The sequence below is a fragment of the Salarias fasciatus genome, chromosome 22 (assembly GCF_902148845.1).
Source record: "Salarias fasciatus chromosome 22, fSalaFa1.1, whole genome shotgun sequence".
Lineage (NCBI taxonomy): Eukaryota > Metazoa > Chordata > Actinopteri > Blenniiformes > Blenniidae > Salarias > Salarias fasciatus.
The window spans coordinates 11,626,838-11,654,809 of NC_043765.1; the positions used below are offsets into that span (position 1 = coordinate 11,626,838).

General features: G+C 45.2%; 4 protein-coding genes across 9 annotated transcripts in view; 3 read left to right on the plus strand and 1 right to left on the minus strand.

Moving 5' to 3' along the window:
* fhod3a (formin homology 2 domain containing 3a) overlaps positions 1–899 on the plus strand; it is a 45,535-nt gene extending 44,636 nt beyond the window's left edge. For all 6 annotated transcript variants that reach the window (XM_030120646.1, XM_030120641.1, XM_030120642.1 and 3 more), the window contains one exon: positions 68–899. In XM_030120646.1, the coding sequence (XP_029976506.1) occupies positions 68–150 (83 nt within the window). In that variant the 3' untranslated portion in view covers positions 151–899. The remainder of the gene's footprint in view (positions 1–67) is intronic.
* A 611-nt stretch (positions 900–1,510) lies between these two features.
* On the plus strand, positions 1,511–3,575 carry LOC115380914 (glutathione S-transferase A-like). Its single transcript, XM_030082215.1, has 6 exons — positions 1,511–1,678; positions 2,142–2,207; positions 2,290–2,395; positions 2,775–2,893; positions 3,242–3,327; positions 3,443–3,575. The coding sequence occupies exons 1-6, from the start codon at positions 1,511–1,513 to the stop codon at positions 3,573–3,575; spliced, it is 678 nt and encodes a 225-aa protein (XP_029938075.1).
* A 6,396-nt stretch (positions 3,576–9,971) lies between these two features.
* LOC115380915 (glutathione S-transferase A-like) lies at positions 9,972–14,650 on the minus strand. The gene is made up of 6 exons (XM_030082216.1): positions 14,483–14,650; positions 13,853–13,918; positions 13,663–13,768; positions 10,441–10,559; positions 10,212–10,297; positions 9,972–10,104 (listed from the first exon to the last, which is right to left on the minus strand). The coding sequence occupies exons 1-6, from the start codon at positions 14,648–14,650 to the stop codon at positions 9,972–9,974; spliced, it is 678 nt and encodes a 225-aa protein (XP_029938076.1).
* Positions 14,651–23,138: 8,488 nt separating this feature from the next.
* LOC115380918 (glutathione S-transferase A-like) lies at positions 23,139–27,719 on the plus strand. The gene is made up of 6 exons (XM_030082219.1): positions 23,139–23,306; positions 23,885–23,950; positions 24,031–24,136; positions 26,294–26,412; positions 27,421–27,506; positions 27,596–27,719. The coding sequence occupies exons 1-6, from the start codon at positions 23,139–23,141 to the stop codon at positions 27,717–27,719; spliced, it is 669 nt and encodes a 222-aa protein (XP_029938079.1).
* Positions 27,720–27,972: the final 253 nt, after the last annotated feature.

The window sequence follows — 27,972 nt, forward strand, 5'->3', positions numbered from 1 at the left end:
TGGATTTGGAAAGATGCTTGGATTTGTGGGATATCGGCCTCATAGCTGTCCTCTGTCCTCCTCACAGTGAGACGGACTCTGAAAAACGGGCTCACCCCGGAGGAGGCGCTCGCTTTGGGCCTCACCGACTCTCCAGACGGACAAATGTGATCACTCCTCCCAAAACTGTTCGTCCTGGCCACTGAGACACGACCGGAGTCGTATTCCATGAGCCGCTCCAGGCTGCCGCCAGCTGCTATCATCCCCTGACGTTTCTGGACGAAGGAGATGCGTTTGTTTCTGTTGTATTCGGTACAAAAAAAGTAGAATTCCACAAGAAACAAAAAGAATGCATCACATCAGGACTGATGTTCTAAATTTGGAAACCCAGTGCAGCGATGCTGCCACCACATTGAATCAGTCCAAAAAGTGTTTTGTTTTGTTTGTTTGTGAGTTTTTATGCAGCTGTGACGCCACATTTTTCCACTTATTTAAAGCTGAGGACAGAGAGGGTTTTGTCAGTATGTATGTTTTCCTCTGCAATGACAAGCATGGCTGCTTTCTGTAGAAAGGTTTCCCATTGAGTGCCTTTCATTTCAAAGGGACAACGCTGTACCTTGTTTTTGTCTAGTTTTTTTTTTTTAACCATCCCTCTCTTATATACACTCCCCGCTTCACAGATGAGTCACAGACGTCTCATTTACAGCCTGTTTTTATCAAGTATTGACTCTCTCAGTATTTATTTGCAAAGCTCTGACATCTCGCACCTTAAAGAACGTCAGTCGTCCCTCGTGCTGAAACGGACGTTTTTATTTCAGAGGAACTGTAAATTGTAAAAAGAAAAAAAAAAGTTTTTAACTTTTTCTTTTTAAATTTAATTTTATGAATCTATTTTGAAGGACTCGCAGATTATTCTGCATACAGATGTGTAAATGCCCTCGTCAGCTGCCAGGTAGTGACTCCTGTAGTTCTACAGTGTGCATGTTTAGTGCCAGTCGTGCTCTGTATTATTTTTGTAATTTCTGTAGAAACTTGTATCATAGAACGAATCAAAAGAGGCTTTTTTCCTGTGAATTGTAATTTAAAAGAAAGAAAGAAAAAAAACCTTCATGTGGCAATAGAAGAGTTTTTATTATTAAAAAAAAAAAAAGTTGCTCCTTGAGAGAAGGGAGCAGCAACTGGGAAACACGTCGGATCACTTGAAATGCTGTGTGTACACTTTCTGCAATAAAAGAATAAACCCAACCGTCTAGTGAAACGGTGGATGGCCATGTCTTTTGTTCTCACTTTCCAGAACCCCCCTCCACAGTCGCGGTGGCGACAGTCATGCTGAAAAGCTTCCAATCTGATAAAGCTTCCTGTCACCTTTGGCTCAGATCATGAATAAAAGTGAACTTTGGTGCTATTGATCGCTGCTCTGCTGATCCACCTTTGGATTAACGCGGTGCTCTAAATACTATAAAAAGAGCAGCTCTCCTGCAGGGTTTGAAGCACTTTGCTGTGAGGATCGTGCGTGAAAACTTCTGCAGCCATGGCCGAGTCGATGAGTCTGCTGTGGGGGTCAGGATCCGGTCCCTGCTGGCGTGTCATGCTCGCGTTGGAGGAGAAGAACCTGCAGGGCTACAGACAGAAGCAGATCTCCTTTGAGAAGAACGAGCAGAAATCTCAGGAAGTCTTGGAGATCAACCCCAGAGGACAGGTAAGAGAAAAGACGGCCAATCAAAGTCTAAACAGTTAACAATTGATTGTGTTTATTCGAGTAAATAATGATATCAGAAGGGGAAAATGATAAAAGTTACTGATGTTCTCCTGGTTCAGTTTAGTTTAATTGCAGACAGTATATTAAAAAGTAGGCTGAAAACAGTGAGCCCATGTGATATTTCCATATAGTCAGCATACAAAGAAGGAAGCGTCAGATTTTTAGATTTGTATGAATCAGAATCATGACAATGCAGATAAACATGGGAACTTTTCACATCAATGTTCATCTCCTTAATGTTTACAGTTTGTAAGTGCATATTTATGATTCTGTCTGCCTTGTTTCATAGTGCAGGTGTAGGAAATGTTTTTAAAGAATAGGTCTATTGATCCCAACCCTGTTGAAGTCTGATAATCATGTTCGTCTCCTTATTGAGATCATCATCACATTTTCTTTCTTTCAGGTTCCTGCCTTCAAACACGGAGACATCATACTGAACCAGTCGACTGGAGTTTGCTTATACCTTGAGGTAAATTAAGAAAATGTGGAGCGTCGTACAATTTGCTTGAAGATAGTAATACTTTTTTTTCTCTCTCTCTCTACTGTGTCAGAATCAGTTCAAGTCTCAGGGAACTAAGCTGATTCCTGACGATCCTGCAAACCAAGCAATGATGTACCAGCGCATGATAGAGGGCCTGGGCCTCACCGAGAAAATTGGTACCTGACTTCCATTAATACTAACAATCCTGAACATTAAGATGTTAAAGATAAGTCCGTGTTTCTCAGAAATCTGTTAGATTGTTTTACAAGTTTCTGCTCTTCAGGTTCTCCAGCTCAGATCAAACAGCCCACCTTAGCATGTCAGGATGATGCCATTTTTTTGCAAAATGTATAATTACATTACTGTTATCTGACATTTCTATGTCACCCAGGGTCATTTTTGCAGTTAATGCCTGTTTCTGTTTCTTCGTTGTTTTATTTTGAGCTGATCGACTTTTCAAAATACATCCCAATAAGTGGGATTTGGATGCCTTTCCCCACTGATCTGATGCAGTAAGTCAGTAATATATGTAGTAATTGATGTTAATATGTTCAGATTGGGTCGTCTACTACGAGTTCCTGGTCCCTGAAGGTGAGAGACTCGAGGCTGGCCTGCAGAGACACAGGGACGCTCTGACCACTGAACTCAAACTCTGGGAAGGATACCTGGAAAATGTAAGTACACACTCACACACACACACACACACACACACACACACACACTTTTGTCTTTCTATCCTCGTAGGGACCTTCCGTTGACTCCCATTCATATCTAACTCCTAACCCTGACCCTAAAGAAATGTTTTTGCACTTTTACTTTTTTCAGTAACAACAACATGGTCAAGAAAACACTGTTTCCCCTCATGGGGACCCAAAAAATGTCCCCACGAGGCACATCGTGCCGGAATTTCCCATCCCTGTGGGGACCAAATGTCCCCACAGGGATGGGAAATTCCGGCACGATGGAAAAACGTGTACACACACACACCCCGTGTTCATCTGCCATGTGCCTTCTCCCTGCAGGTGGCTGAGGGCTCCTACCTTGCAGGACCCTACTCTTTAGCCGATGTGGTTGGATTTCCAAACGCCGCATTTGCTTTTGCTTTCGGGTGGGTATTTGTTCAGTCTTTAATTGAAGATAGATTTTTTGTTGTTGTTGTTGCTGTTGTTGTTGTTGTTGTTGTTTTTGTTGATGTGACGGATGGTCTTGTGTCTTCCCTTTAGGCTGTCTCCTGAACGTTACCCCAAACTGGCCAAATACTACAACCTGCTGAAGGACCGACCAACCATCAAAGCCAGCTGGCCCCCGAAGTGGTTCGAGAGCGAGCAGGGATTTCAGGCGTTGAAAGACATTTGAAAATTTTTCAATGAGTAGTTGTCCAAATGAATGCACTGAACACATGCTTACTGTCTGAGATTAATAAAAAAAAGTGAAAAAGTGAATGATTCAGTCTGTATTTTTTGTATTTCTTCATGAAGAGATAAGGAATGGAAGTTAAGATAGAGGATTGTTCCAGCTTTCAAAACAAGCAGGATGTGTTGATAACAGTGTTTTTTTAATTAGTAGACAATTACACAGGCGGACAAATTTGTTGGTCACCTTCGTTTAATGGAAAAAAATTCACAGTGGTCAGAGAAATAACTAGAATCAGACGAAAGGAATATTAATTAAAAAAAAAAATTCTATGAAATTACCCAATGAAAGTCAGGTATTGCTTTTCAACCATGCTTCAACAGAATTAAAAAAAAAAATAAACTCAAAAAACAGGCCTGGACAAAAATGATGGTACCCCGAGAAAAGACTGAAAATGATGTGACCAAAGAGACATGTCAGTCCAAGGTGTGTCCACTAATTAGCAACACAGGTGTCTACAATCTTGTAATCAGTCAGTGGGCTCATATATAGGGCGACAGGTAGTCACTGTGCTTTTTGACATGAAGTGGACCACACTCAACATGGACCAGAGGAAGCAAAGGAAAGAGTTGTCTCAGGAGATTACAAAGAAAATTATAGACAAGCATGTTAAAGGTAAAGGCTATAAGACCATCTCCAAGCAGTTTGATTTTCCTGTGACTACAGCTGCACATATTATTCAGAATTTCAAGATTCATGGGCAGTGGCGGCTGGTGGTGGAATTTGTTGGGGGGGCTAACAAATGCTTGCATAATCCAGATTAAATAGTTAACAGAGTTGCAAAAGCAACATCACCGATGATACACAGTTCTATCAATTACAGGTACACAAGACTTTTTTAGTGCTCTACATCAACTCTCTCTCCCTCTCTCTCTCTCTCTCTGTCTCTCTCTCCCTCTGTCTCTCTCTCTCTCTGAGTCACACGCACACATTTAAGCACTAGAGACGTGTTCCAACCCAACTTTGACTGCCCACAGATACCCTGCTGTGTCACAGTCCTTTAACAGGTCAACATAGGCCTACCTTATTTGAAAAGAAGCTCACATCGCCTCTCTGGGATGCAAACAGGTTAATCACCATGTCGTTGAAGTCTGGTAATTTTTGGATGAAGTCCATCTCGATAGACAGCATGCCAAGTGCATTCAGTTGGTCAAAATAATTGGATTATCCACCTCGTTCATGCTAACGCCCACCATAGCTGAACTTTTTCTCCCTCCTTCCCAACTCTGGCACAAATAGCAACACCGCTGCATTAAATCACTGTGATTGGTCAAAAGTCAGTGGCCTGTGGGCTAACTCAGTAAATCACGGGGGCGGGACATGACACCTGTCAATCACTTAAAAGAACGAAATGAATGAAAGCGGAATGTATCTGCTGGGGCTGTAAAAAAGCAGCCAATTTAGAGATATTCTGTTTTCCTTTTGACTAATTGGTGCTGTTGCTACCTTTGGTTTTATCTAAACTTAAAACAATCTCCATCCATCCATCCATTTTCAACTGCTTATCCAGGACCGGGTTGCGGGGGCAGCCGTCTAAGCAGAGATGCCCAGACTTCCCTGTCCCCAGACACTTCCTCCAGCTCTTCCGGGAGGATCCCAAGGCATTCCCAGGCCAGCCGAGAGACATAGTCTCTCCAGCATGTCCTAGGTCTTCCCTGGGGTCTCTTCCTGGTGGGACATGCCCGGAACACCTCCCCAGGGAGGCGTCCAGGAGGCATCCTAAAGGGGTGCCTGAGTGACCTCAGTTGACTTCTCTTGATGTAGAGGGACTGTGGCTGAGCTCCTCACCCTATCTCTAATCGAGCACCCAGCCACCCTACGGAGGAAGCTCATTTCAGCCGCTTCTATCCAGGATATTGTTCTTTCGGTCATGACCCAAAGCTCATGACCATAGGTGAGGGTGGGAACGTAGATTGACCAGTAAATCGAGAGCTTCGCCTTTCAGCTCAGCTCCTTCTTCACCACAACGAACCGATACAACGACCGCATCACTGCAGACGCTGCACCGATCCGCCTGTCAGTCCCATGTTCAATCCTGTCCCTCACACGTGAACAAGACCCCAAGATATTAAACTCCTCCACTTGGGCCAGAGTCTCTCCACCGACCTGGAGAGGGCAGGCCACCCTTTTCTGGTCGAGGACCATGGCCTCGGATTTGGAGGTGCTGATCCTCATCCCTGTAGCTTCACACTTGGCTGCGAACCGCCACAGTGCATGCTGAAGGTCCGGGTTCGATGGAGCCAAAAGGACAACATCATCTGCAAAAAGCAAAGATGAAATCCTGTGGTTCCTGAACCGGATCCCCTCCGGCCCCTGTCTGCACCTAGAAATTCTGTTCATAAAGATTATGAACAGAACCGGTGACAAACGGCAGCCCTGCCGGAGTCCAACATGCACCAGGAACAGGTCCGACTTACTGCCGGCAATGCGGACCAGACCCCTCCTCTGGTCATACAGAGACCGGACGGCCCTCAACAAGGGGCCCCGGACTCCGCATTCCTGAAGCACCCCCCACAAGGCACCGCGAGGGAAGCGGTCAAACGCCTTCTCCAAATCCACAAAACACATGTGAACTGGTTGGGCGAACTCCCACGAACCCTCAAGCACCCTATGGAGGATATAGAGCTGGTCCACTGTTCCGCGACCAGGACGAAAACCGCATTGTTCTTCCTGAATCTGAGGTTCGACTATCGGTCGAATCCTCCTCTCCAGTACCCTGGAATAGACTTTCCCAGGGAGCCTGAGGAGTGTGATCCCCCTATAGTTGGAGCACACCCTCCGCTCCCCCTTTTTAAACAGGGGAACCACCACCCCAGTCTGCCAATCCAGGGGCACTGTCCCCGACCGCCACGCAATGTTGTAGAGCCGTGTCAACCAAGACAGTCCCTGCACATCCAGAGATTTAAGTAACTCACGGCAAATCTCATCCACCCCCAGTGCCTTGCCACCGAGGAACTTACCAACCACCTCGGTGACTTCGGCTTGGGTGATGGACGAATCCACCTCTGAGACCTCAGCCTCTGCTTCCTCCATGGAAGACGTGGCGGTGGGATTGAGGAGGTCCTCGAAGTATTCCTTCCACCATCCTATGATATCCCCAGTTGAGGTCAGCAACTCCCCACCTCCAGTATAAACAGTGTTAGTGGAGACCTGTTTTCACCTTCTGAGGCGCCGGACAATTTGCCAGAATTTCTTCGAGGTCGACCGGTCGTCCTCCTCCATGGCCTCCCCGAACTCCACCCAGACCCGAGTTTTTGCCTCTACAACCGGTCGGGCTGCAGTTTGCTTGGGCTGCCGTTACCTGTCAGCTGCTTCTGGAGTCCCACAAGCCAACAAGGCTCGATAGGATTCCTTCTTCAGCTTAACGGCAGCCCTTACTTCCGGTGTCCACCACCGCGTTTGGTTGTTGCCGCTGTGACAGGCACTGGAGACCTTACGACCACAGCTCCGAGCAACTGCTTCAACAATGGAGGTGGAGAACATGGTCCACTGGGACTCAATGTCCCCAGCCTCCCTTGGTATATGAGAGACGCTCTCCCGGACGTAGGAGTTGAAAACCATGCTGACAGAGGGTTCCACCAGATGTTCCCAGCAGACCCTCACAACACATTTGGGTCTGCCAAGTCTGTCCGGTTTCCTCCTACGCCAGCGAATCTAATTCACCACAAGGTGGTGATTGGTCGACAGCTCTGCTCCTCTCTTCACTTGAGGGTCCATCTGGCCGGAAGTCAGATGACACAACAACAAAGTCAATCATCGACCTCTGACCTAGGGTGTCCTGGTGCCAAGTGCACTTCGACACCCCTGTGCTCGAACATGGTGTTTGTTATGGACAAACTGTAGCAAGCACAGAAGTCCAATAACACAACACCACTCGGGTTCAGATCAGGGAGGCCGTGCGTCCCAGTCACCCCCTTCCAGGTCTCACTGTCACTGCCCACGTGGGCATTGAAGTCCGCCAGTAGAACAATGGAGTCCTTAGTCGGAGTGCTGACTCCAAGAAGGCCGGGTACTCTGCACTGCTGTTCGGCCCATAAGCCGAGACAACAGTGAAGCACCTATCCCTGACCTGAAGGCCCAGGGATGCAACCCTCTCATTCACTGGGGTGAACTCCAACACATGGCAGCTGAGCTGTGGGGCTATAAGCAAACCCACACCAGCCCACTGCCTCTCACCGCAGGCAACGCCAGAGAAGTGGAGAGTCCAGCCCCTCTCTAGAGATTGGGTTCCAGAGCCCAGGCTGTGTGTGGAGGTGAGCCTGACTATATCTAGCCGGGGGATACAGTCAGGTTGGCACCAATCCAAGTCGGCCCTGGGCAACTTGGCACCGCCCCTGGGATACAGTCAAGTCGGCATCAAGCCAAGTCGGCCACGTGGGGGGGGGCTCTCAAGCGGCCGAGTTGGTTGGTGCCGACTTGACTGTAAGCTGCTTACCAACTCGGCCAAAAGCCTTTTTTTTTTTTTTAATCACAATGCCGGCTGCGGCACGACCATTTGCAGTTTTTTTTTCGTGCCGGCTGCGCCACTTCTCCTCACGTAGCAGGCGGGGGACTGGAGGACAAACTGTGTGATTAAGGTGACTGACAGGTTAGAGGTGGAGAATGTACCTGGAGCTTCATGTTTGACGTCTTGTTTGAACCAAGTAGCTTAGCTCCGAGCGCGTAGCGCGAGCGGCTGTCTGGTTATGTGACCACATAATGTGACCAGGCGGCGTTTGATCAAACCAGTTGCCTTTCATTATAATTATAAAACTGTGCAAATCGTTGCGCGGCAGCCGGCATCAGCTCCAGGAAATCTTTCTAGATGTTACAACTAAATAGAGTCTTAACAACTAAGAAAAACAAAACAAAATCATGCATGAAGTTTTTAAAAAATCATCTTAAGTATTCAAATAAATCCCTTATATTAAAAAAAAAAAAAAAGTTTTTTGAATCGAAGCCGAATTACGCAATTCGTGTCTGTAATTAGACATCAAGAAGAATTAAAGCTGGGGTTGGCGATTTGAATGAGATACATTTTTTTAAATACTGGTTAAAATGATCTTTATGACCTGATGGGAAGCAATTCATAGCATGTTTTTAAAGTAGTTTGGAAAATATCCGCTCTCTACAGCAGGAGAAAAACAGGAAAAACAGCAACCAATAGTCTTGAGGGGACACCTTTTTTAAACCAATCAAATCCCTTTGCCGTTCGACTTGCCCCCTGCGCGTACATGTCAATGGCGTGCACTGACCCTGGTTCAATGCGCGCGTAGAAGGACGGAGCATCGTTGCAGAATGGCGGAGACGAATGTTTGGGGGTTTACTTACCGTTGAATGCGCTATACCTTTGCGTAGTGCAAATAAAGAAAAACGAAGAAACGAAGCGCTGAGGACGGGTTACGCCAGGGACGCACTGGACGCGGAAGCGCCGCGTGCATCTCGAGCGCCGTGAACGTCTCCGCGTCTCCGCTCCCAACGGGAACTCCTCCAATGGGGTGGGAGCTGGGCGGAGCTAGCTTGGCGGAATCTTGGGGAGATGCTACATGCTAACGCTAGTTTTCCAAGATCGCCAACCCTAGCTTTAAGATTCCAAGTATAAGTGTTCCTGCCCAAATGATAAAAATGTGAATTGTTTGCTGGAGTTTGGCCTGCTGACGGAGGGAACCGCCTACTTGTCCGCGCAGGTTCAGAGCCAACACCTCCTCGGACTTGTGCTCTTTATTTTCGAAGGAGAGCAGCTTCTGGTGGTATCCCTGCAGGTTCTTCTCCTCCAGAGTGATCATGACCCTCCAGCAGGGCGGAGAGCTGGAGCACCAAAACAGTCATGCTCTCAGCCATGGTTTGGTTGCTGTTCTCTCGATTCCTGCAGGATGTTCACGTGGGGACACAGGAATGGACCCTATTTTTCCAACCTTATCAACTAATTGCTGATTTCTTCATTTCTGTCTTCCAGGCCTCCTGATCAGATATCATGTTTAGTTGCAGTCTAATTTTGTTTTTGCACGCAGCACTTGCAACACTAAAGAATGACTTTATTTCCTTAAAATGTTCTTCTATCTGGTGTGCCAACACCTATTTCACTTTTCTCTTAACTTCAGTCATTTGTAAAGAATTAAATATTCAACATGTTTTCTTATGTTTTATTACAGTCAAATCAAAGTTTATTCATGAGGCACTTTTTGTACAAAAATAATGTTAAATGTTAAAAACAATCCTCTATCTTAACTTCCATTCCTTATCTCTGAATGAAGAAATACAAAAAATACAGACTGAATGAATACATTTTTTTTTTATTAATTTCAGACGATAAGCATGTGTTCAGTGCATTTATTTGGACAAATGCTCATTTAGAACTTTTCAAACGTCTTTCAGGGCCTCAAATCCCTGCTCGCTCTCGAACCAATGTGGGGGCCAGGTGGCTTTGATGGTTGGTCGATCCTTCAGCAGGTTGTAGTATTTGGCCAGTTTGGGGTAACGTTCAGGAGACAGCCTAAAGGGAAGACACAAGACCATCCGTCACATCAACAAAACAACAAACACAAAAAAAAATAAATAAAAAAAAATCAGTCCTCAAATAAAAACTGAACAAATACCCACCCGAAGCGAAAAGCATATGCGACGTTTGGAAATCCAACCACATCGGCTAAAGAGAAGGGTCCTGCAAGGTAGGAGCCCTCAGCCACCTGCAGGGAGAAGACACATGGCAGATGAACATGGTGTGTGTGTGTGTGTGTGTGTGTGTGTGTGTGTGTGTGTGTGTGTGTGTGTGTGTGTGTGTGTGTGTGTGTGTGTGTGTGTGTGTGTGTGTGTGTGTGTGTATACTTGCATTTTCCAGGTAACCTTCCCAGAGTTTGAGTTCCGTGGTCAGAGTGTCCCTGTGTCTCTGCAGAGCAGCATCGTGTCGCTCACCTTCAGGGACCAGAAATTCGTAGTAGACTACCCAATCTGAAAATATCAACATCAGTGACTACATATATTACTGACTCACTGCATCAGAAAACTGCATTCAAATCCCACTTACAGGGTGTTTGCACAATTATTAGGTAAATGAGTATTTTCACGACATCATCCTCTTTATGCATGTTGTCCTACTCCAAGCATATATAGGCTTGAAAGCCTCCTACCGATTAAAGGTGCATTAAGGAGTTTGCACTTTTCATGCAAAACAACGGCCCCTGCAGACCTTGGGTGTAACTGCAGCTTAGTGAAACACTCGTGCCTGTGGCTTGCGTCCATATACGTGCACGGAAGAGGGGATCTCCTTCCTCGCTCTTTTAGTTGCGCTCGAGTAAAATTTAAGTTTCTTTTGCCTGCGTTGGGTCTGTGCTGGAGTTGTGGCAGTGCTAGAAGCCAGTCTTTTCTAATACTGTTCAGTTGTTGCTCGCTAAGCATCTCGCGGAGTAATGGTGGACAAAACGAAAGCTAAGCGAGTCAGGCAAGCGGGAGTGTGCATTACGTCACATCGTCTCAAATTCTCCCAGTGCTGGACCGGCACTGCAACTTTCAAGTGACAATTTAGCGCTGCTAGTGGTACTTGTAATGAATATGTCAGGGCACACTCATTGAATATGTGTAACATATTTATAGTGGAAAATAAGTATTTTTTAAGGTTGAAAAACTCCTTAATGCACCTTTAAGCATATCAGGTGATGTGCACCTCTGTAATGAGAAGGGGTGTGGTCTAACGACATCAACACCCTATATCAGGCCAGCATAATTATTAGGCAACTTCTTTTCCTTTGGCAAAATGGGTCAGAAGAGAGATTTGACAGACTCCAAAAAGTCAAAAATAGTGAGATGTCTTGCAGAGGGATGCAGCACTTTCAAAATTGCCAAGCTTTCAAAGCGCGATCATCGAACAATCAAGCGTTTCATTCAAAATAGTCAACAGGGTCGCAAGAAGCGTGTTGAAAAAACAAGGCTCAAAATAACTGCCCATGAACTGGGGAAACTCAAGCGTGAAGCCACCAAGATTCCACATGCCACCAGTTTTGCCGTATTTCAGAGCTGCAACATCACTGGAGTGCCAAAAAGCACAAGGTGTGCAATACTCAGGGACATGGCCAAGGCAAGGAAGGCTGAAAAACGACCACCACTGAACAAGACACACAAGATAAAATGTCAAGACTGAGTAGAGAAATATCATAAGACTGATTTTTCTCAGGTTTTATGGCCTGATGAAATGAGAGTGAGTCTTGATGGGCCCGTGGCTGGATCAGTACAGGGCAGAGAGCTCCACTCCGACTCAGACACCAGCAAGGTGGAGGTGGGGTACTGGTATGGGCTGGTATCATCAAACATGAGCTTGTGGGAACTTTTCGGGTTGAGGATGGAGTCAAGCTCAACTCTCAGTCCTACTGCCAGTTTTTGGAAGACACCTTCTTCAAGCTGTGGTACAGGAAGAAGTCGGCATCTTTCAAGAAAAATGTGATTTTCATGCTCCATCACATGCGTCCAAGTACTCCCCTGCATGGCTGGCCAGAAAAGGTCTAAAAGAAGGAAAGGTTTAATGACATGGCCTCCTTGTTCACCTGATCTGAACCCCATAGAGAACCTGTGGTCCTCATCAAATGTGAGATCTACAGGGAGGGAAAGCAGTACACCTCTCTGAACAGTGTCTGGGAGGCTGTGGTTGCTGCTGCGTGCAATGCTGATCATGCACAGATCAAGACACTGACAGGCTCTATGGATGGCAGGCTTTTGAGTGCTCCCACAAAGAAAGGTGGCTATATTGGTCACGGATTTTTCGTTTTGTTTTTGAATGCCAGAAATGTATATTTGTACATTTTGAGTTGTTGGTTTCCGTTGTGAAAATAAATAAGTGAAAAGGGTATATATTTGTTTTTTGTTAAGTTGCCTAATAATTATTGCCTCGTAAACCAGCCCCGCCCACTCTGCCTCCGTGTTTGGATTTTAGAGTTGGGCTCAGTATGGGTAGGAGCCCATAGAAGGGGATTTCACTCAGTCTGACCGAGCCAATCAGCGTTGCCGCTTTTTGTTTTCAAATTTTTTGGCGAGTTCCGATGGCTAAACCGGAAGTGATGCTAACGCTGCGCGTAGCGGTGATTATGGACTTTAACTTTAACCATCGTCTGAAAGCTGCAATAAGTAAAGTTATAGACAAAAAAACAAAGAATTACAACAATCAAGCAAGAGCAAGAGTCTGCGCCTGGTGAGTTTCTTACAGGAAAAGACGTCGCGTGTCTTTGAGTGTAAGGAAGCTAGAGCTAATGAGCTAATGCTAACCCTTAAAGAAGCTAACGCATTTTGATGACGTATTTGCTTAGAAGCGCTCATTGGCTGAAGTGCGCTGTCAGTCAAAGGAGTAACTGACCCCCCCTGCAAGAAGCTTCTATGGGCTCCTGTCCAGACTGAGCCCAGCTACAAATCCAAATGTAGATGAGGAGTGCGCGGGTCTGGTTTACCAGGCTATAATAATTATGCACAGTAATAGTCACCTACACACACAGATATCCTCCTAAGATACTGAAACTAAAAAAGCCCCACTCCAACTTTCAAAAGTATTCAGCTTTTATATTGGTGAGTCTTTTGAGTTCATTGAGAACATGGTTGTTGTTTAATAATAAAATTAATCCTCAAAAATACAACGTGCCTAATAATTCTGCACACCTTGCATTTCATGTATCTTGAAAAGTTGATCAGCTCAAAATGACCTCTGTTGTCCAAGACGGCAGCAGTTTCTCTCATTTTTGCCTTTTTTTTTTTTCTTTTCTTTTTTCAGATTTGTGCTTTGGGGACTGAGACACTGAGGATATTCAATTAAGCTTTTCAAACTGATTGAAAAAAACAAAGAAACAGGCATCAACTGCAAAAATGACCCTGGGTGGAAAAGAAATGTCAAATAACACTAATGTAATTATACATTTTGCAAAAAATGGCGTCATCCTGACATGCCAAGGTGGGCTGTTTGATCTGAGCTGGAGAACGTTAAGAGCAGAAACTTGTAAAACAATTTGATAGATTTCTGAGAACCTTATCTTTAACATCTTAATGTTCAGGATTGTTAGTATTCATGGAAGTCAGGTACTAAGTTTCTCGGTGAGCTCCAGGCCCTCTATCATGCGCTGGTACATCATTGCTTGCTTTGCAGGATCATCGGGGATCAGCTTGGTTCCCTGGGCCTTGAACTGATTCTGACACAGTAGAGAGAGAGAGAAAACAAGAAGTATTATTATCTTCAAGTAAATTGTATGAAAATCCACATTTTATTCATTTACCTCAAGGTATAAGCATGCTCCGGTTGACTGGTTCAGTATGATGTCTCCGTATTTGAAGGTAGGAACCTGAAAGACAGAAAATGTGATGATGATCTCAATAAGGAGACGAGCATGATTATCAGACTTCAGCAGGGTTAGGATCAGTTCTTCTTTGATGACACTGTTAGACATTTTACTCCATCTATTCTTTAGAAACATTTCCTACACCTGCACTATGAAACAAGGCAGACAGAATAAATGATCATAAAGATGCACATACAAACTGTAACAAATTAATGAGATGGACATTAATGTGAAAAAGTTCTCATGTTTATCTGCATTGTCATGATTCTGGTTCATACAAACCTATAAATCTGATGCTTTCTTTGATTGCTGACTATATGGAAATACCACATGGGCTCACTGTTTCCAGCCTACTTTTTGATAAATGTCATATTTCTATATAATGTAAACATGCAAAAGCACAGTGTGAATCCTGCATTAATATACTGTCTGTAATTAAACTGCATTGAACCAGGACAACATCAGTAACTTTTATAATTTTCCCCTTCTGATATCACCATTTATTAGAACGAGCAACACAATCAATTGTTAACTGTTCAAACAGACTTTGGACTTCTTTTCTCTTACCTGTCCTCTGGGGTTGATCTCCAAGACTTCCTGAGATTTGTGCTCATTCTTCTCAAAGGAGATCAGCTTCTGTCTGTAGCCCTGCAGGTTCTTCTCCTCCAACGTGAGCATGAGTCGCCAGCTGGGACAGGATCCCGCCCCCCACAGCAGACTCATCGACTCGGCCATGGTTGCAGAAGTTTACATGCGCGGTCCTCACAGCAAAGTGCTTCAAACCCTGCAGGTGAGCTGCTCTTTTTATAGTTGACAGCACTGCATTAATCCAAAGGTGGATCAGCAGAGGCGCGGTCAGTGGCACCAAAGTTCACTTCTATTCATTATCTGAGCCGAAGGTGACGTGATTTGATTAAAGTCAAAGTTCAGCCTGATGTGCCCGTGTTACTAGTGCCAAGGAAAACAATAGAAATACCACAGTGGCTGCACCTGGGTGCAGTCTGGTTCCCTGGGACTTAAACTGGTGCTGCAATGAAGAGAAAACAGTGAATACAGTTAAAGTCATACCACTGTTGGTTTGAGTTGAACTACAGTGATTTTCTTTGGTTTGATGGAGGAATATCATCACCTCTAAGTAAAGACAGGTTGCATAGGACTCGTTTACGATGGTGTCTCCATGTTTGAACGTGGGGAACTGAAAATTTCTGCAAGAAGTATAGATTCTTCACAGGCTACCAGATATGATTCAATGCCAAAGCTTTCAACTTTCCATCATTAACATAACTATTCATAGTCATGTTTAGTGAAAGAAAAATTCACAGTGGTCAGAGAAACAACTTAAATCTGACAAATGTAGTAATCAGGGTTGGGAGGGTTACTTTTAAATTGTAATCTGGTACAATTACAAGTTACTTGTCAAAAAATGTAATCAGTAACTTACTCTAATTACTTCAATTAAAAAAGTAACGTACCAGATTACTTTTAGTTACTTTTAGATTACTTCACCAGCAAACAAAAGATAAAGACAAATACAATGTGTCGTCCTCACAGTGTATTGACAACTCTACACAGTAAACACTAAATGCTCTGAGTGTTCTGAACTCTGCTGAACTCTGAAGTTCAGCCCCAATTAATACCAACAACATGACCTTTAACCTACTGAGAATCTGACTTCCTTTCTTTCTGAATCAGGATCAGCTCCATCAGTTCAGACTGTGTTCCTCTAGTAGTTCTGCAGTCCAGCAGCAGCACCAGGAGCCACACTGACAGTGTTAACACACATTTATATTATATACTCAGTCTGCTGTGTGGCTGTACTGCTGCAGTGAGGAGCAGTGCTTTGTGTTCAGATAGGCCATGCAAAGTATTTTTTCAAGAGTTCAGAGTTGATTCATTCCTCAGTGACAGAAGGAAACGTGCAGTCTCCAGTAAATCCTCCATAGAGGCTGAAGATATTATTGCCTCCATCAGATTCTTCTGAGTTCAGCCTGGTGAGGCTGTGGTTCTAAGCAGCAGGTTACTGACAGGTTAGCAGGCTAATAACACTTTAGCTTCACTGTGGGTTCAGGTGTGTTTCATACCTGTAGATGTGTCTTCAGGTTTGATGAGTCCCTGGATGTTGAGAGCATTTTCACAGCTGAATTTACATTGTACAGAGAAGTTCTGGGCCTCATCTGACTTAAATAAAAAATGTCTACGTTTCCAGCCAAAGAAAGAGTTTCTCTCCCTGAGAGCAGCCATGACTCCAGCAGCAGGTGGTAAAATCCATGCCAACGCGATTTGTTTCCTTCACGGTTCAACATATCAGTAGAGCGGGAGGCTGCTCCCAGACAGCGGTCAATGCGGCGTCTATCATTTATATATCTACGGTGTCTACTGTTTATAGATCTACAATATGGCGGTTTGTGCCGTAAAGTGCTGTAAAGTGTCACAATGTCTATATACGGCGCGGATGTCTGTTGCTGCTGCTATATTCCGTCTGATTTTCAAAAGTAATCCCGCTCAGTAATCCGTGTTTTTATCAGAAGTAACTGTAACGAGATTACATATTTTTCGTGCGTACTGTAACGGATTACAGTTACAATTTTTTTGTATCCTGATTACGTAACGCCATTACATGTAATCCATTACTCCCCAACCCTGGTAGTAATAAATAAAAATTCTATGAAATTTAACCCATGAAAGTCAGGCGTTGCTTTTCATCTCTCCACTTCTCTGGCGTTGCCTGCAGTGAGAGGTTTCGGGCTGGTGTGGGTTTGCTTATAGCCCCACAGCTCAGCCGCTTTGTGTTGGAGTTCACCCCAGTGAACGAAGAGGGTCGGATCTCTGCGCCTTCGGGTTGAGGACAGGTGCCTCACTGTTGTTTCAGCTTACGGGCCAAACAGCAGTGCAGAGTACCTGGCCTTCTTGGAGTCCCTGGGAGGGCTGCTGGACAGTGCTCTTTCTGGGGACTCTATTGTTCTACTGGGGGACTTCAATGCCCACGTGGGCAGCGACAGTGAGACCTGGAAGGGGGTGATTGGGACGCACGGCCTCCCTGATCTGAACTCGAGTGGTGTTCTGCTATTGGAATTCCATGACAGACACAGTCTGTCCATAACGAACACCATGTTCGAGCACAGGGGTGTCCATAAGTGCACTTGGCACCAGGACACCCTAGGTCGGAGGTCGATGATCGACTTTGTTGTTGTGTCATCTGACCTCCAGCCATGTGTTTTGGACATTCGGGTAAAGAGAGGAGCAGAGCTGTCCACCGATCACCACCTGGTGGTGAGTTGGATTCGCTGGCAGAGGAGGAAACTGGATAGACTCGGCAGACTCAGACGCATTGTGAGGGTCTGCTGGGAACATCTGGTGTAACCCTCTGTCAGCGTGGTTTTCAACCCCCACCTCCGGGAGAGCTTCCCTCATATACCGAGGGAAGCTGGGGGCATTGAGTCCACATGTTCTCCACCACCATTGTTGAAACAGCTGCTCGGAGCTGTGGTCGTAAGGTCTCTGGCGCCTGTCATGGCGGCAACCGCCGAACCTGGTGGTGGACACCGGAAGTAAGGGCTGCCATCAACCTGAAGAAGGAGCCTTGTTGGCTTGTGGCACTCCAGAAGCAGCTGACAGGTAACGGCAGGCCAAGTGAACTGCAGCCCGAGCGGTTGTGGAGGCAACAACTCGGGTTTGGGAGAAGTTCGGGGAGGCCATGGAGGAGGACGACCGGTCGACCTCGAAGGAATTCTGGCAAACCGTCCGGTGCCTCAGGAGGGAAAAGCAGGTCCCTACTAACACTGTTAATAGTGGAGATGGGGAGTTGCTGACCTCAACTGGGGATATCATAGGACGGTGGAAGGAATACTTCGAGGACCTCCTCAATCCCATCGCCACGTCTTCCATGGAGGAAGCAGAGGCTGAGGTCTCAGAGGTGGATTCGTCCATCACCCAAGCTGAAGTCATCGAGGTGGTTGGTAAGCTCCTCAGCCTCCCTGGGAAAGTCTATTCCAGGGTACTGGAGAGGAGGATTCGACCGATAGTCGAACCTCGGATTCAGGAAGAACAACGCAGTTTTCGTCCTTGTCACGGAACACTGGACCAGCTTTATACCCTCTGTAGAGGAGGAATCCCGGTTGGGGTTGGGACTAATCCCGGAATTATCTTCGGTTCATGTCCGGTGTGTTGGCCAGAACACCACTTACGGCCACTTCAGGGATGAGGAGTAATGAGGATGCAGGTTGCAAGTGAAAAAAGGGTTTTACTCACAGTCACATGCCCGGCGCTAACCTGACTTCCTGACACAGATGCCGACGCGCCAGGTATTAAACCCAAACGAACATAAGACATGCAACAGCAGACATCATGAGCCGACAGTGGAAAACGAGTGAGAAGTGAACTTATTTGTCAATGACGCACACAAACTTTACGATTGATCCTTCTCCCCGTGCACTGCTGCTCTGTCTTGTCAGCACTGAACTACAAGTGTGGAGGGGGGCGTGGCGGCATGACATATACGCCGTCACAACTCTGTATGGGACTCCACTCTGTATGGAGTCCACAGAGTCTACAAGCAGTGCCCCAAACTCCTTGTGCGACTCTGGAAGATAATCACGGTGATCTGGTGCAGGGGAAGGGTTGCCACTCCGTGGAGGTCTGCAGAGGGAGTCTGATTCCAAAAGAAGAGGAGGCAAGTAACATCGAGCAGTTCTTCATGGGTGAACACCACAGAAACTACCCTCAGATTCCTCTGGCATAAAGACAATGACCTCACCAAAGAGGTGATGGAGTACCGCATGCGAGTGCATGTATTTGGGAACAGCCCATCACCTGCAGTAGCTATATATGGCCTGATAAAAGCTGCACAAGAAGGTGAACAGAAATATGGCTCTGACACATGCCTCTTCATTGAGCGACACTTTTATGTGGACAACTGAAGCGGAAACCATTGACTTGTTTAAACGCACTCAAGCTTCACTGGCAGACTCACACCACAAGCTGCATAAAATCGCCTCAAACAGCGTTGCAGTGATGCATGTGTTTTGTGGACTTGGAGAAGGCGTTCGACCGTGTCCCTCGTGGTGTCTTGTGGGGGGGTGCTTCGGGAATACGGAGTCCGGGGCCCCTTGTTAAGGGCTGTCCGGTCTCTGTATGACCAGAGTAGGAGTCTGGTCCACATTGCTGGCAGTAAGTCGGACCTGTTCCCGGTGCATATTGGACTCCAGCAGGGCTGCCCTTTGTCACCGGTTCTGTTCATAATCTTTATGGACAGAATTTTTAGGTGCAGCCAGGGGCCGGAGGGGGTCTGGTTCGGGGACCGCAGGATTTCATCTCACCTTTTTGCAGATAATGTTGTCCTTTTGGCTCCATCGAACCCAGACCTACAGCATGCACTGGAGCGGTTTGCAGCCAAGTGTGAAGTGACAGGGATGAGGATCAACGCCTCCAAATCTGAGGTCATGGTCCTCAACTGGAAGATGATGGCCTGCCCTCTCCTGGTCGGTGGAGAGACTCTGGCCCAAGTGGAGGAGTTTAAGTATCGAGGGGTCTTGTTCACGAGTGAGGGACGGATGGAACATGAGATTGACAAGCGGATTGGTGCAGTGTCTGCAGTGATGCGGTCGTTATATCGATCCGTTGTGGTGAAGAAGGAGCTGAGCTGAAAGGCGAAGCTCTCGATTTGCCGGTCAATCTACGTCCGCACCCTCACCTATGGTCATGAGTTTTGGGTCATGACCGAAAGAACAAGATCCCGGATACAAGCGGCTGAAATGAGCTTCCTCCATAGGGTGGCTGGGCGCTCCCTTAGAGCCTATCTCTAAGGGAGCTCAGTCACTAGGGAGGAGGTCGGAGTAGAGCCGCTACTGCTCCACATCGAGAGGAGCCAGCTGAGGTCACTCGGGCACCTCTTTAGGATGCCTCCTGGACGCCTCCCTGGGGAGGTGTTCCGGGCATGTTCCACTGGGAGGAGACCCCGGGGAAGACCTAGGACACGCTGGAGAGACTGTGTCTCTCGGCTGGCCTGGGAACGCCTTGGGATCCTCCCGAAAGAGCGAGAGGAAGTGTCTGGGGACAGGGAAGTCTGGGCATCTCTGCTTAGACGGCTGCCACCACGACCCGGTCCCGGATAAGCGGTGGAAAATGAGGGCAAGTGCAACTTCCAAGGGCAAGTGCAACTTCTTGGAACACCACTACGATGGGACTGAAGATAAGCTCTTAAGTTGCGTGGAAATTGCCAAATGCTTTCCGCAATTTTGTGTCAAAATACAATTGAAAACAAATGGGAACGCGCGTCCCACCAGCGACGAGACGCGACACGTCAGACGCGGCGCATTGTCACGTCAGACGCATTTTTGCGGTGTGTCGGGGCGTTGACGCATTGGCGGCTCAATTTTGCGACACGTCGTGATATTGCGTCTGACGCTGAAGTTGGGAAATCTGAACTTTGACGCGTGGTGATTTTGTGGCAAACCAATCAGAGAGCGTGTCTATGGTGACGTAGGTCAGGGAGTGGGGACCGGTGAAAGCGACACTCATCTTGGTGCAGCTCCTGGAGCAAAAAGTGAAACTCGCCAAACTCTGACCATCTGTGGATAATATCGTGCACCCAGGCAAGGCGTACTGTCCACCGACGGCGTCGTTGTCTGGCTTTATGAAGCAAATAAAGCCAAGCTACCTGCTCAACAGGATTAGCCATGATGCTAAGCTAACACAGGAAATACGGCCGGAAGCCCCGCCTCCCCACCAGACGCTATGCGTTTGACACGTTCAGTGTGAACGCGGCTAAAGGGCCCGGCGTTGTTCGCGGTCGGACCTCAAAATTGACGCACGTTAAACTTCTCACGTTACCGCAATTTTTGACGCATAATCGCGTTCGGTATTAACACGGCTTTAGCCTCACGACAGCTCTGCCGCACCTTCCCCGTCTTCTGTGGCGCTTCCTCTGGGGAAAAGGTACGCGTTGCAGGCAATCTGGCAGGACCAAGGGAGGAGGAGGAGGAGGAGGCAGATTGGAGGAATAGTTTTCACGATTAACTTGCTTCAAAAAAAGGTCATGCTGATCACGAATAGCAAGTAGTGACTGGCGATCATATACAAGCAGTCCAAGGACATTTTGGTAGTTAAAACAGATAAATAAAACAAACACTAGCCAAACAAGGACTGGCAGACACATCGCCGTGCACACTGCTAGCGCTGCCATCTTGCCTGAAATCCTTCAACTCAAGAAACCTGGACAAAAATGATGGAACCCCTAGAAAACACTGAAAATGATGTGACCAAAGGGACATGTCAATCCCAGGTGTATCCACTAATTAGCATCACAGGTGTCCACAATCTTGTAGTCAGTCAGTGGGCTCATATATAGGGCGACAGGTAGTCACTGTGCTTTTTGGTGACATGAAGTGTACCACACTCAACATGGACCAGAGGATGCAAAGAAAAGAGTTGTCTCAGGAGATTACAAAGAAAATTATAGACAAGCATGTTAAAGGTAAAGGCTATAAGACCATCTCCAAGCAGTTTGATTTTCCTGTGACTACAGCTGCACATATTATTCAGAATTTCAAGATTCATGGGACTGTAGCCAACCTTCTTGGACATGGCCGCAGGAGGAAAATTGATGACAAATCAAAGAGACGGATAATACAAATGGTAACAAAAGAGCCCAGAAAAACTTCTAAAGAGATTAAATGTGAACTTCAAGCTCCAGGAACATCAGTGTCAGATCGCACCATCCGTCATCATTTGAACCAAATCGGACTTCATGGGAGAGGACCATTGTTAAAAGCAAATCATAAAAAAAGCCAGACTGGAATTTGCCAAACTACATGTTGACAATTAAGCCACGAAGCTTCTGGGAGAATGTCCTATGGACAGATGAGACAAAAATGGAAGTTTTTGCCATGGCACATCAGCTCTATGTTCACAGAAGGAAAAATGAAGCATATCAAGAAAAGAACACTGTCCCTACTGTGAAACATGGAGGAGGCTCTGTTATGTTCTGGGGCTGCTTTGCTGCATCTGTCACAGGGTGTCTTGAATGTGTGCAGGGTACAATGAAATCTAGGCTATCAAGGGATTCTAGAGAGAAATGTGCTGGTCAGTGTCACTGGCTTGGTCTTAATTGCAGGTCATGGGTCTTGCAACAGGACAATGACCCAAAACGCAGCTAAAAACACCCAAGAATGGCTAAGAGGAAAACACTGGACTATTGTCAAGTGGCCTTCTATGAGCCCTGAGCTAAATCCTATCGAACATCTTTGGAAGGAGCTGAAACATGCCGTGTGGAAAAGGCACCCTTCCAACATGAGGCAACTGGAGCAGTTTGCTCATGAGGAGTGGGCCAAAATACCTCCTGGAAGGTGCAGAAGTCTCATTGACAGTTACAGGAATCGATTGACTGCAGTGATTGCCTCAAAAGGTTGTGCATTCAAATATTAAGTCAAGGGTACCATAATTTTTGTCCAGGCTTGTTTCATGAGTTTTTTTTTGTTTTTTTTTTGAAACAATTCTGTTGAAGCATGGTTGAAAAGCAATGTCTGACTTTCGTGGGTTAAATTTCATAGGATTTTTATTTATTACTACTTTTATCAGATTCAGGTTGTTTCTCTGACCACTGTGGATTTTTCTTTGAAAAAAGGGTACCAGTAATTTTGTCCACGTGTGTATATCATTTTAAGGCCATCAAGTCTGAAAATTTATTGTGAATGATGGAAAGTTGGAAGCTTTGGCATTGAATCACATCCGGTAGCCTGTGAATAATCTACACTTCTTGTATAAATTTTCAGTTCCCCACGTTCAAACATGGAGACATCATCGTGAACGAGACCTATGCAGCCTGTCTTTACTTAGAGGTGAGGATATTCCTCCATCAAACCAAAGAAAATCACTGCAGTTCAACACAAACCAACAGTGGTATCACTTTAACTGTATTCACTGTTTTCTCTTCATTTGCAGAGCCAGTTTAAGTCCCAGGGAACCAGACTGCATCCTTCAGATGCAGCCACTGTGGCATTTCTATTGTTTTCCTTAGTACTAGTAGTAACATGGGCCCATCAAACTGAACTTTGACTTTAATCAAACCCCCCTGACGCCACCTTTGGCTTAGAATAGAAGTGGACTTTGGTGTCTCTGCTGATCCACCTTTGGATTAATGCGGTGCTGTAAACGATAAAAAGAGCAACTCTCCTGCAGGGTTTGAAGCACTTTGCTGTGAGGATCGTGCGTGTAAACTTCTGCAGCCATGGCCGAGTCGATGAGTCTGCTGTCGGGGGCTGGATCCTGTCCCTGCTGGCGTGTCATGCTCACACTGGAGGAGAAGAACCTGCAGGGCTACAGACACAAGCTGATCTCCTTTGAGAAGAACGAGCACAAATCTCAGGAAGTCCTGGAGCTCAACCCCAGAGGGCAGGTAAGAGACAAGAAGTCCAATCAAAGTCTAAACAGTTCACAGTTGACTGTGTTTATTCTAGCAAATAATGATATCAGAAGGGGAAAATGATAAAAGTTACTGATGTTCTCCTGGTTCAGTTTAGTTTGGTTCAATGCAGTTCAATCACAGACAGTAAATTAATTCAGGATTCACACTGTGCTTTTGCATGTTTACATTATATAGAAATATATGACTTTTATTAAAAAGTAGGATGAAAACAGTCAGCCCATGTGGTATTTCCATATAGTTAGCAAACAAAGATGGAAGCATCAGATTTATAGATTTGTGTGAACCAGAATCACGACAATGTACATAAACATGGGGAACTTTTTCATTAATGTCCATGTCTTTAATTCTTTACAGTTTGTAAGTACATCTTTATGATCATTGTAACTTTCATTCATCATTTATCAATCATTTATTCTGTCTGCCTTGTTTCATAGTGCAGGTGTAGGAAATATTTTTAAAGAATAGGTGTATTGATCCCAACGCTGTTGAAGTCTGATAATCATGCTCGTCTCCTCATTGAGATCATCATCAGATTGTCTTTCTTTCAGGTTCCTGTCTTCAAATACGGAGACATCGTACTGAACCAGTCGGCCGCAGCATGCTTATACCTTGAGGTAAATGAAGAAAATGTGGAGCGTCGTACAATTTGCTTGAAGATAGTAATACTTTTTTTTCTCTCTCTCTACTGTGTCAGAATCAGTTCAAGTCTCAGGGAACCAAGCTGATCCCTGACGATCCTGCAAAGCAAGCAATGATGTACCAGCGCATGATAGAGGGCCTGGGCCTCACCGAAAAACTTAGTAACTGACTTCCATGAATACTAACAATCCAGAACATTAAGATGTTAAAGATACAGTTGTCAGAAATCTATCAAATTGTTTTACAAGTTTCTGCTTTTTTGCAAAATGTATAATTACATTAGTGTTATTTGACATTTATTTTTCATCCAGGGTCATTTCTGTGTTTAATGCCTGTTTGATTGATATTTTCCATCAGTTTGAAAAGATTAATTGAATATCCTCAGTCCTCAAAGGACAAATCTGGAAAAAAATATGGCAAAAATGAGAAAAACTGCTGCCATCTTGGACAACAGAGGTCATTTTGAGCTGATTGACTTCTCAAAATACATGAAATACAAGGTGTGCAGAATTATTAGGCAAGTTGTATTTTTGAGGAATAATTTTATGATTGAACAACAACCATGTTCTCAATGAACTCAAAAGACTCACAAATATCAAAGCTGAATATTTTTGAAAGTTGTAGTGGGTTTTTTTTTAGTTTCAGCATCTTAGTATCTGTGTGTGCAGGTAACTATTACTGTGCATAATTATTAGGCAACTTAACAAAAAACAAATATACACCCATTTCACTTATTTATTTTCACGACTGAAACCAACAACTCAAAATGTACAAATATACATTTCTGGCATTCAAAAACAAAACAAAAACAATCTGTGACCAATATAACCACCTTTCTTTGTGGGAACACTCAAAACCCTGCCATCCATAGAGCCTGTCAGTGTCTTGATCTGTTCACAATCAACAATGCGCGCAGCAGCAACCACAGCCTCCCAGACACTGTTCAGAGAGGTGTACTGCTTTCCCTCCCTGTAGAGCTCACATTTGATGAGGACCACAGGTTCTCTATGGGGTTCAGATCAGGTGAACAATTAGGCCATGTCATTATTTTTTCTTCTTCTAGACCTTTTCTAACCAGCCACGCAGTGGAGTACTTGGACGCATGTGTTGAAACATTATCCTGCATGAAGATCATGTTTTTCTTGAACGATGCCGACTTCTTCCTGTACCACAGCTTGAAGAAGGTGTCTTCCAGAAACTGGCAGTAGGACTGGGAGTTGAGCTTGACTCCATCCTCAACTCGAAAAGTTCCCACAAGCTCATGTTTGATGATACCAGCCCATACCAGTACCCCACCTCCATCTTGCTTTTTAAATCCATCTTTTTAAATGTCATCTGAAAACGCACCTTTTTCATTTAGCGTTTGATGTTTAGCCCCTTTTAGTACTTTGTGTCTTAAAGTGTTTTTACTTATTTATTTTGTTTTACTCTGTTAAGCGCCTTGTGCTCCGTTTGGCAGTTGGAAGGCGCTTTAGAAATAAAATTTGATTGATTGATTGATTGATCTTGCTGGTGTCTGAGTCGGAGTGGAGCTCTCTGCCCTTTACTGATCCAGCCACGGACCCATCAAGACTCACTCTCATTTCATCAGGCCATAAAACCTCAGAAAAATCAGTCTTATGATATTTCTCTACTCAGTCTTGACGTTTTATCTTGTGTGACTTGTTCAGTGGTGGTTGTGTTTCAGCCTTCCTTACCTTGGCCATGTCCCTGAGTATTGCACACGTTGTGCTTTTTGGCACTCCAGTGATGTTGTTGTTCTGAAATACGGCAAAACTGGTGGCATGTGGCATCTTGGCAGCTTCACGCTTGAGTTTCCTCAGTTCATGGGCAGTTATTTTGTGCCTTGTTTTTTCAACACGCTTCTTGCGACCCTGTTGACTATTTTGAATGAAACGCTTGGTTGTTTGATGATCACGCCTCGAAAGCTTGTGGCAATTTTAAGAGTGCTGCATCCCTCTGCAAGACATCTCACTATTTTTGACTTTTTGAAGTCTGTCAAATTTCTCTTCTGACCCATTTTGCCAAAGGAAAAGAAGTTGCCTAATAATTATGCTGACCTGATATAGGGTGTTGATGTTATTAGACCACACCCCTTCTCATTACAGAGGTGCACATCACCTGATATGCTTAATCGGTAGTAGGCTTTCAAGCCAATACGCTTGGAGTAGGACAACATGCATAAAGAGGATGATGTGGTCAAAATACTCATTTGCCTCATAATTCTGCACACCCTGTAAGTGGGAGTTGGATGCAGTTTATGATGCAGTAAGTCAGTAATATATGTACTGTAGTCAATGATGTTTATTTACTTTCAGATTGGGTAGTCCACTATGAGTTTCTGGTCCCTGAAGGTGAGAGACACGAGGCTGCCCAGCAGAGACACAGGGACGCTCTGACCACTGAACTCAAACTCTGGGAAGGTTACTTCGAAAATGTAAGTATAGACACACACACACACACACACACACGCTCAGTCTTGTATTTCTATCCTTGTGGGGACCTTCCATTGACTCCCATTCATGTCTAGCCCCTAACCCTGACCCTTACCCTAACCCTAACCCACACCACAATAAAGCCTAACCCTAAAGAAATGTTTTTGCACTTTTACTTTTTTCAGTAACAACAACATGGTCAAGAAAACACTGTTTCTCCTACTTAGGACCGGAAAAAGGTCCCCACAAGGCACGTCGTTCCACGTTTTGCTATCCTTGTGGGGACATTTGGCCCCAACAAGGATAGAAATACAAGAACACACACACACACACACACACACACACACACACAAACACACAAGGTGTGGCTATTCTTGTGGGGACCTTCCATTGACTCCCATTCATTTCAAACCCCGAACCCTAACCATCAAAAATTAATGCCGAACCCTGACCTGTACCCTAAACCTAACCTAAACCTAATTGTTACCCTCAACCAAAAATAAAGTCTTGACCTCAAAAAGGTAAAAAAAAGTATGTTGAAAAGTCAGTACTGGCAAAAATGTCCTCACTTTCCAAAATTGTTCTCACTTGTAAGGTTATAAACCCATGGTCCTCACAACTATAGCTGTACAAGTACACACACACACACACACACACACACACACAGGTTTGTATTTCTATCCTTGTGAGGACACTCATTGGCATAATGCATTTACTAGCCTCTAACCCTGACCCTTATCCTAATCCTAACCCAAACCACAACAATGCCTAACCCTAAAGAAATGTTTTTGCACTTTTACTTTTTTCTGTAACAACAACATGGTCAAGAAAACACTGTTTCCCCTCGTTAGGACCGGAAAAAGGTCCCCACAAGGCACATCGTGCCAGGTTTTCCTATCCTTGTGGGGATATTTGGTCCCCACAAGGATAGGAAAACGCATACACACACACACACACACACACACACACACACACCCCATGTTCACCTGCCATGTGTCTTCTCCCTGCAGGTGGCTGAGGGCTCCTACCTTGCAGGACCCTTCTCTTTAGCCGATGTGGTTGGATTTCCGAACGCCGCATATGCTTTTCACTTCGGGTGGGTATTTGTTCAGTTTTTATTTGAAGATAGATTGTTGTTGTTGTTGTTTTGTGGATGTGACGGATGGTGTTGTGTCTTCCCTTTAGGCTGTCTCCTGAACGTTACCCCAAAATGGCCAAATACTACAACCTGCTGAAGGATCGACCCAGCATCAAAGCCACCTGGCCCCCGAAGTACCTCGAGAGCGGGCAGGGATTGAAAGACTTTTGAAAAGTTCTAAAGGAGCATTTGTCCAAATGAATGCAATGAACACATGCTTATTGTCTGAAATTATTAAACATTTTAAATAAATAAAGTCATTCTTTAGTGTTGCAAGTGCTGCGTGCAAAAACAAAATTAGACTGCAACTGAACATGACATCTGACCAGGAGGCCTGAAAGACAGAAATGAAGAAATCAGCAATTAGTTGATGAGGTTGGAAAAATACAAGATGAAATACAATGGAAAAATTGTAAACAACCTG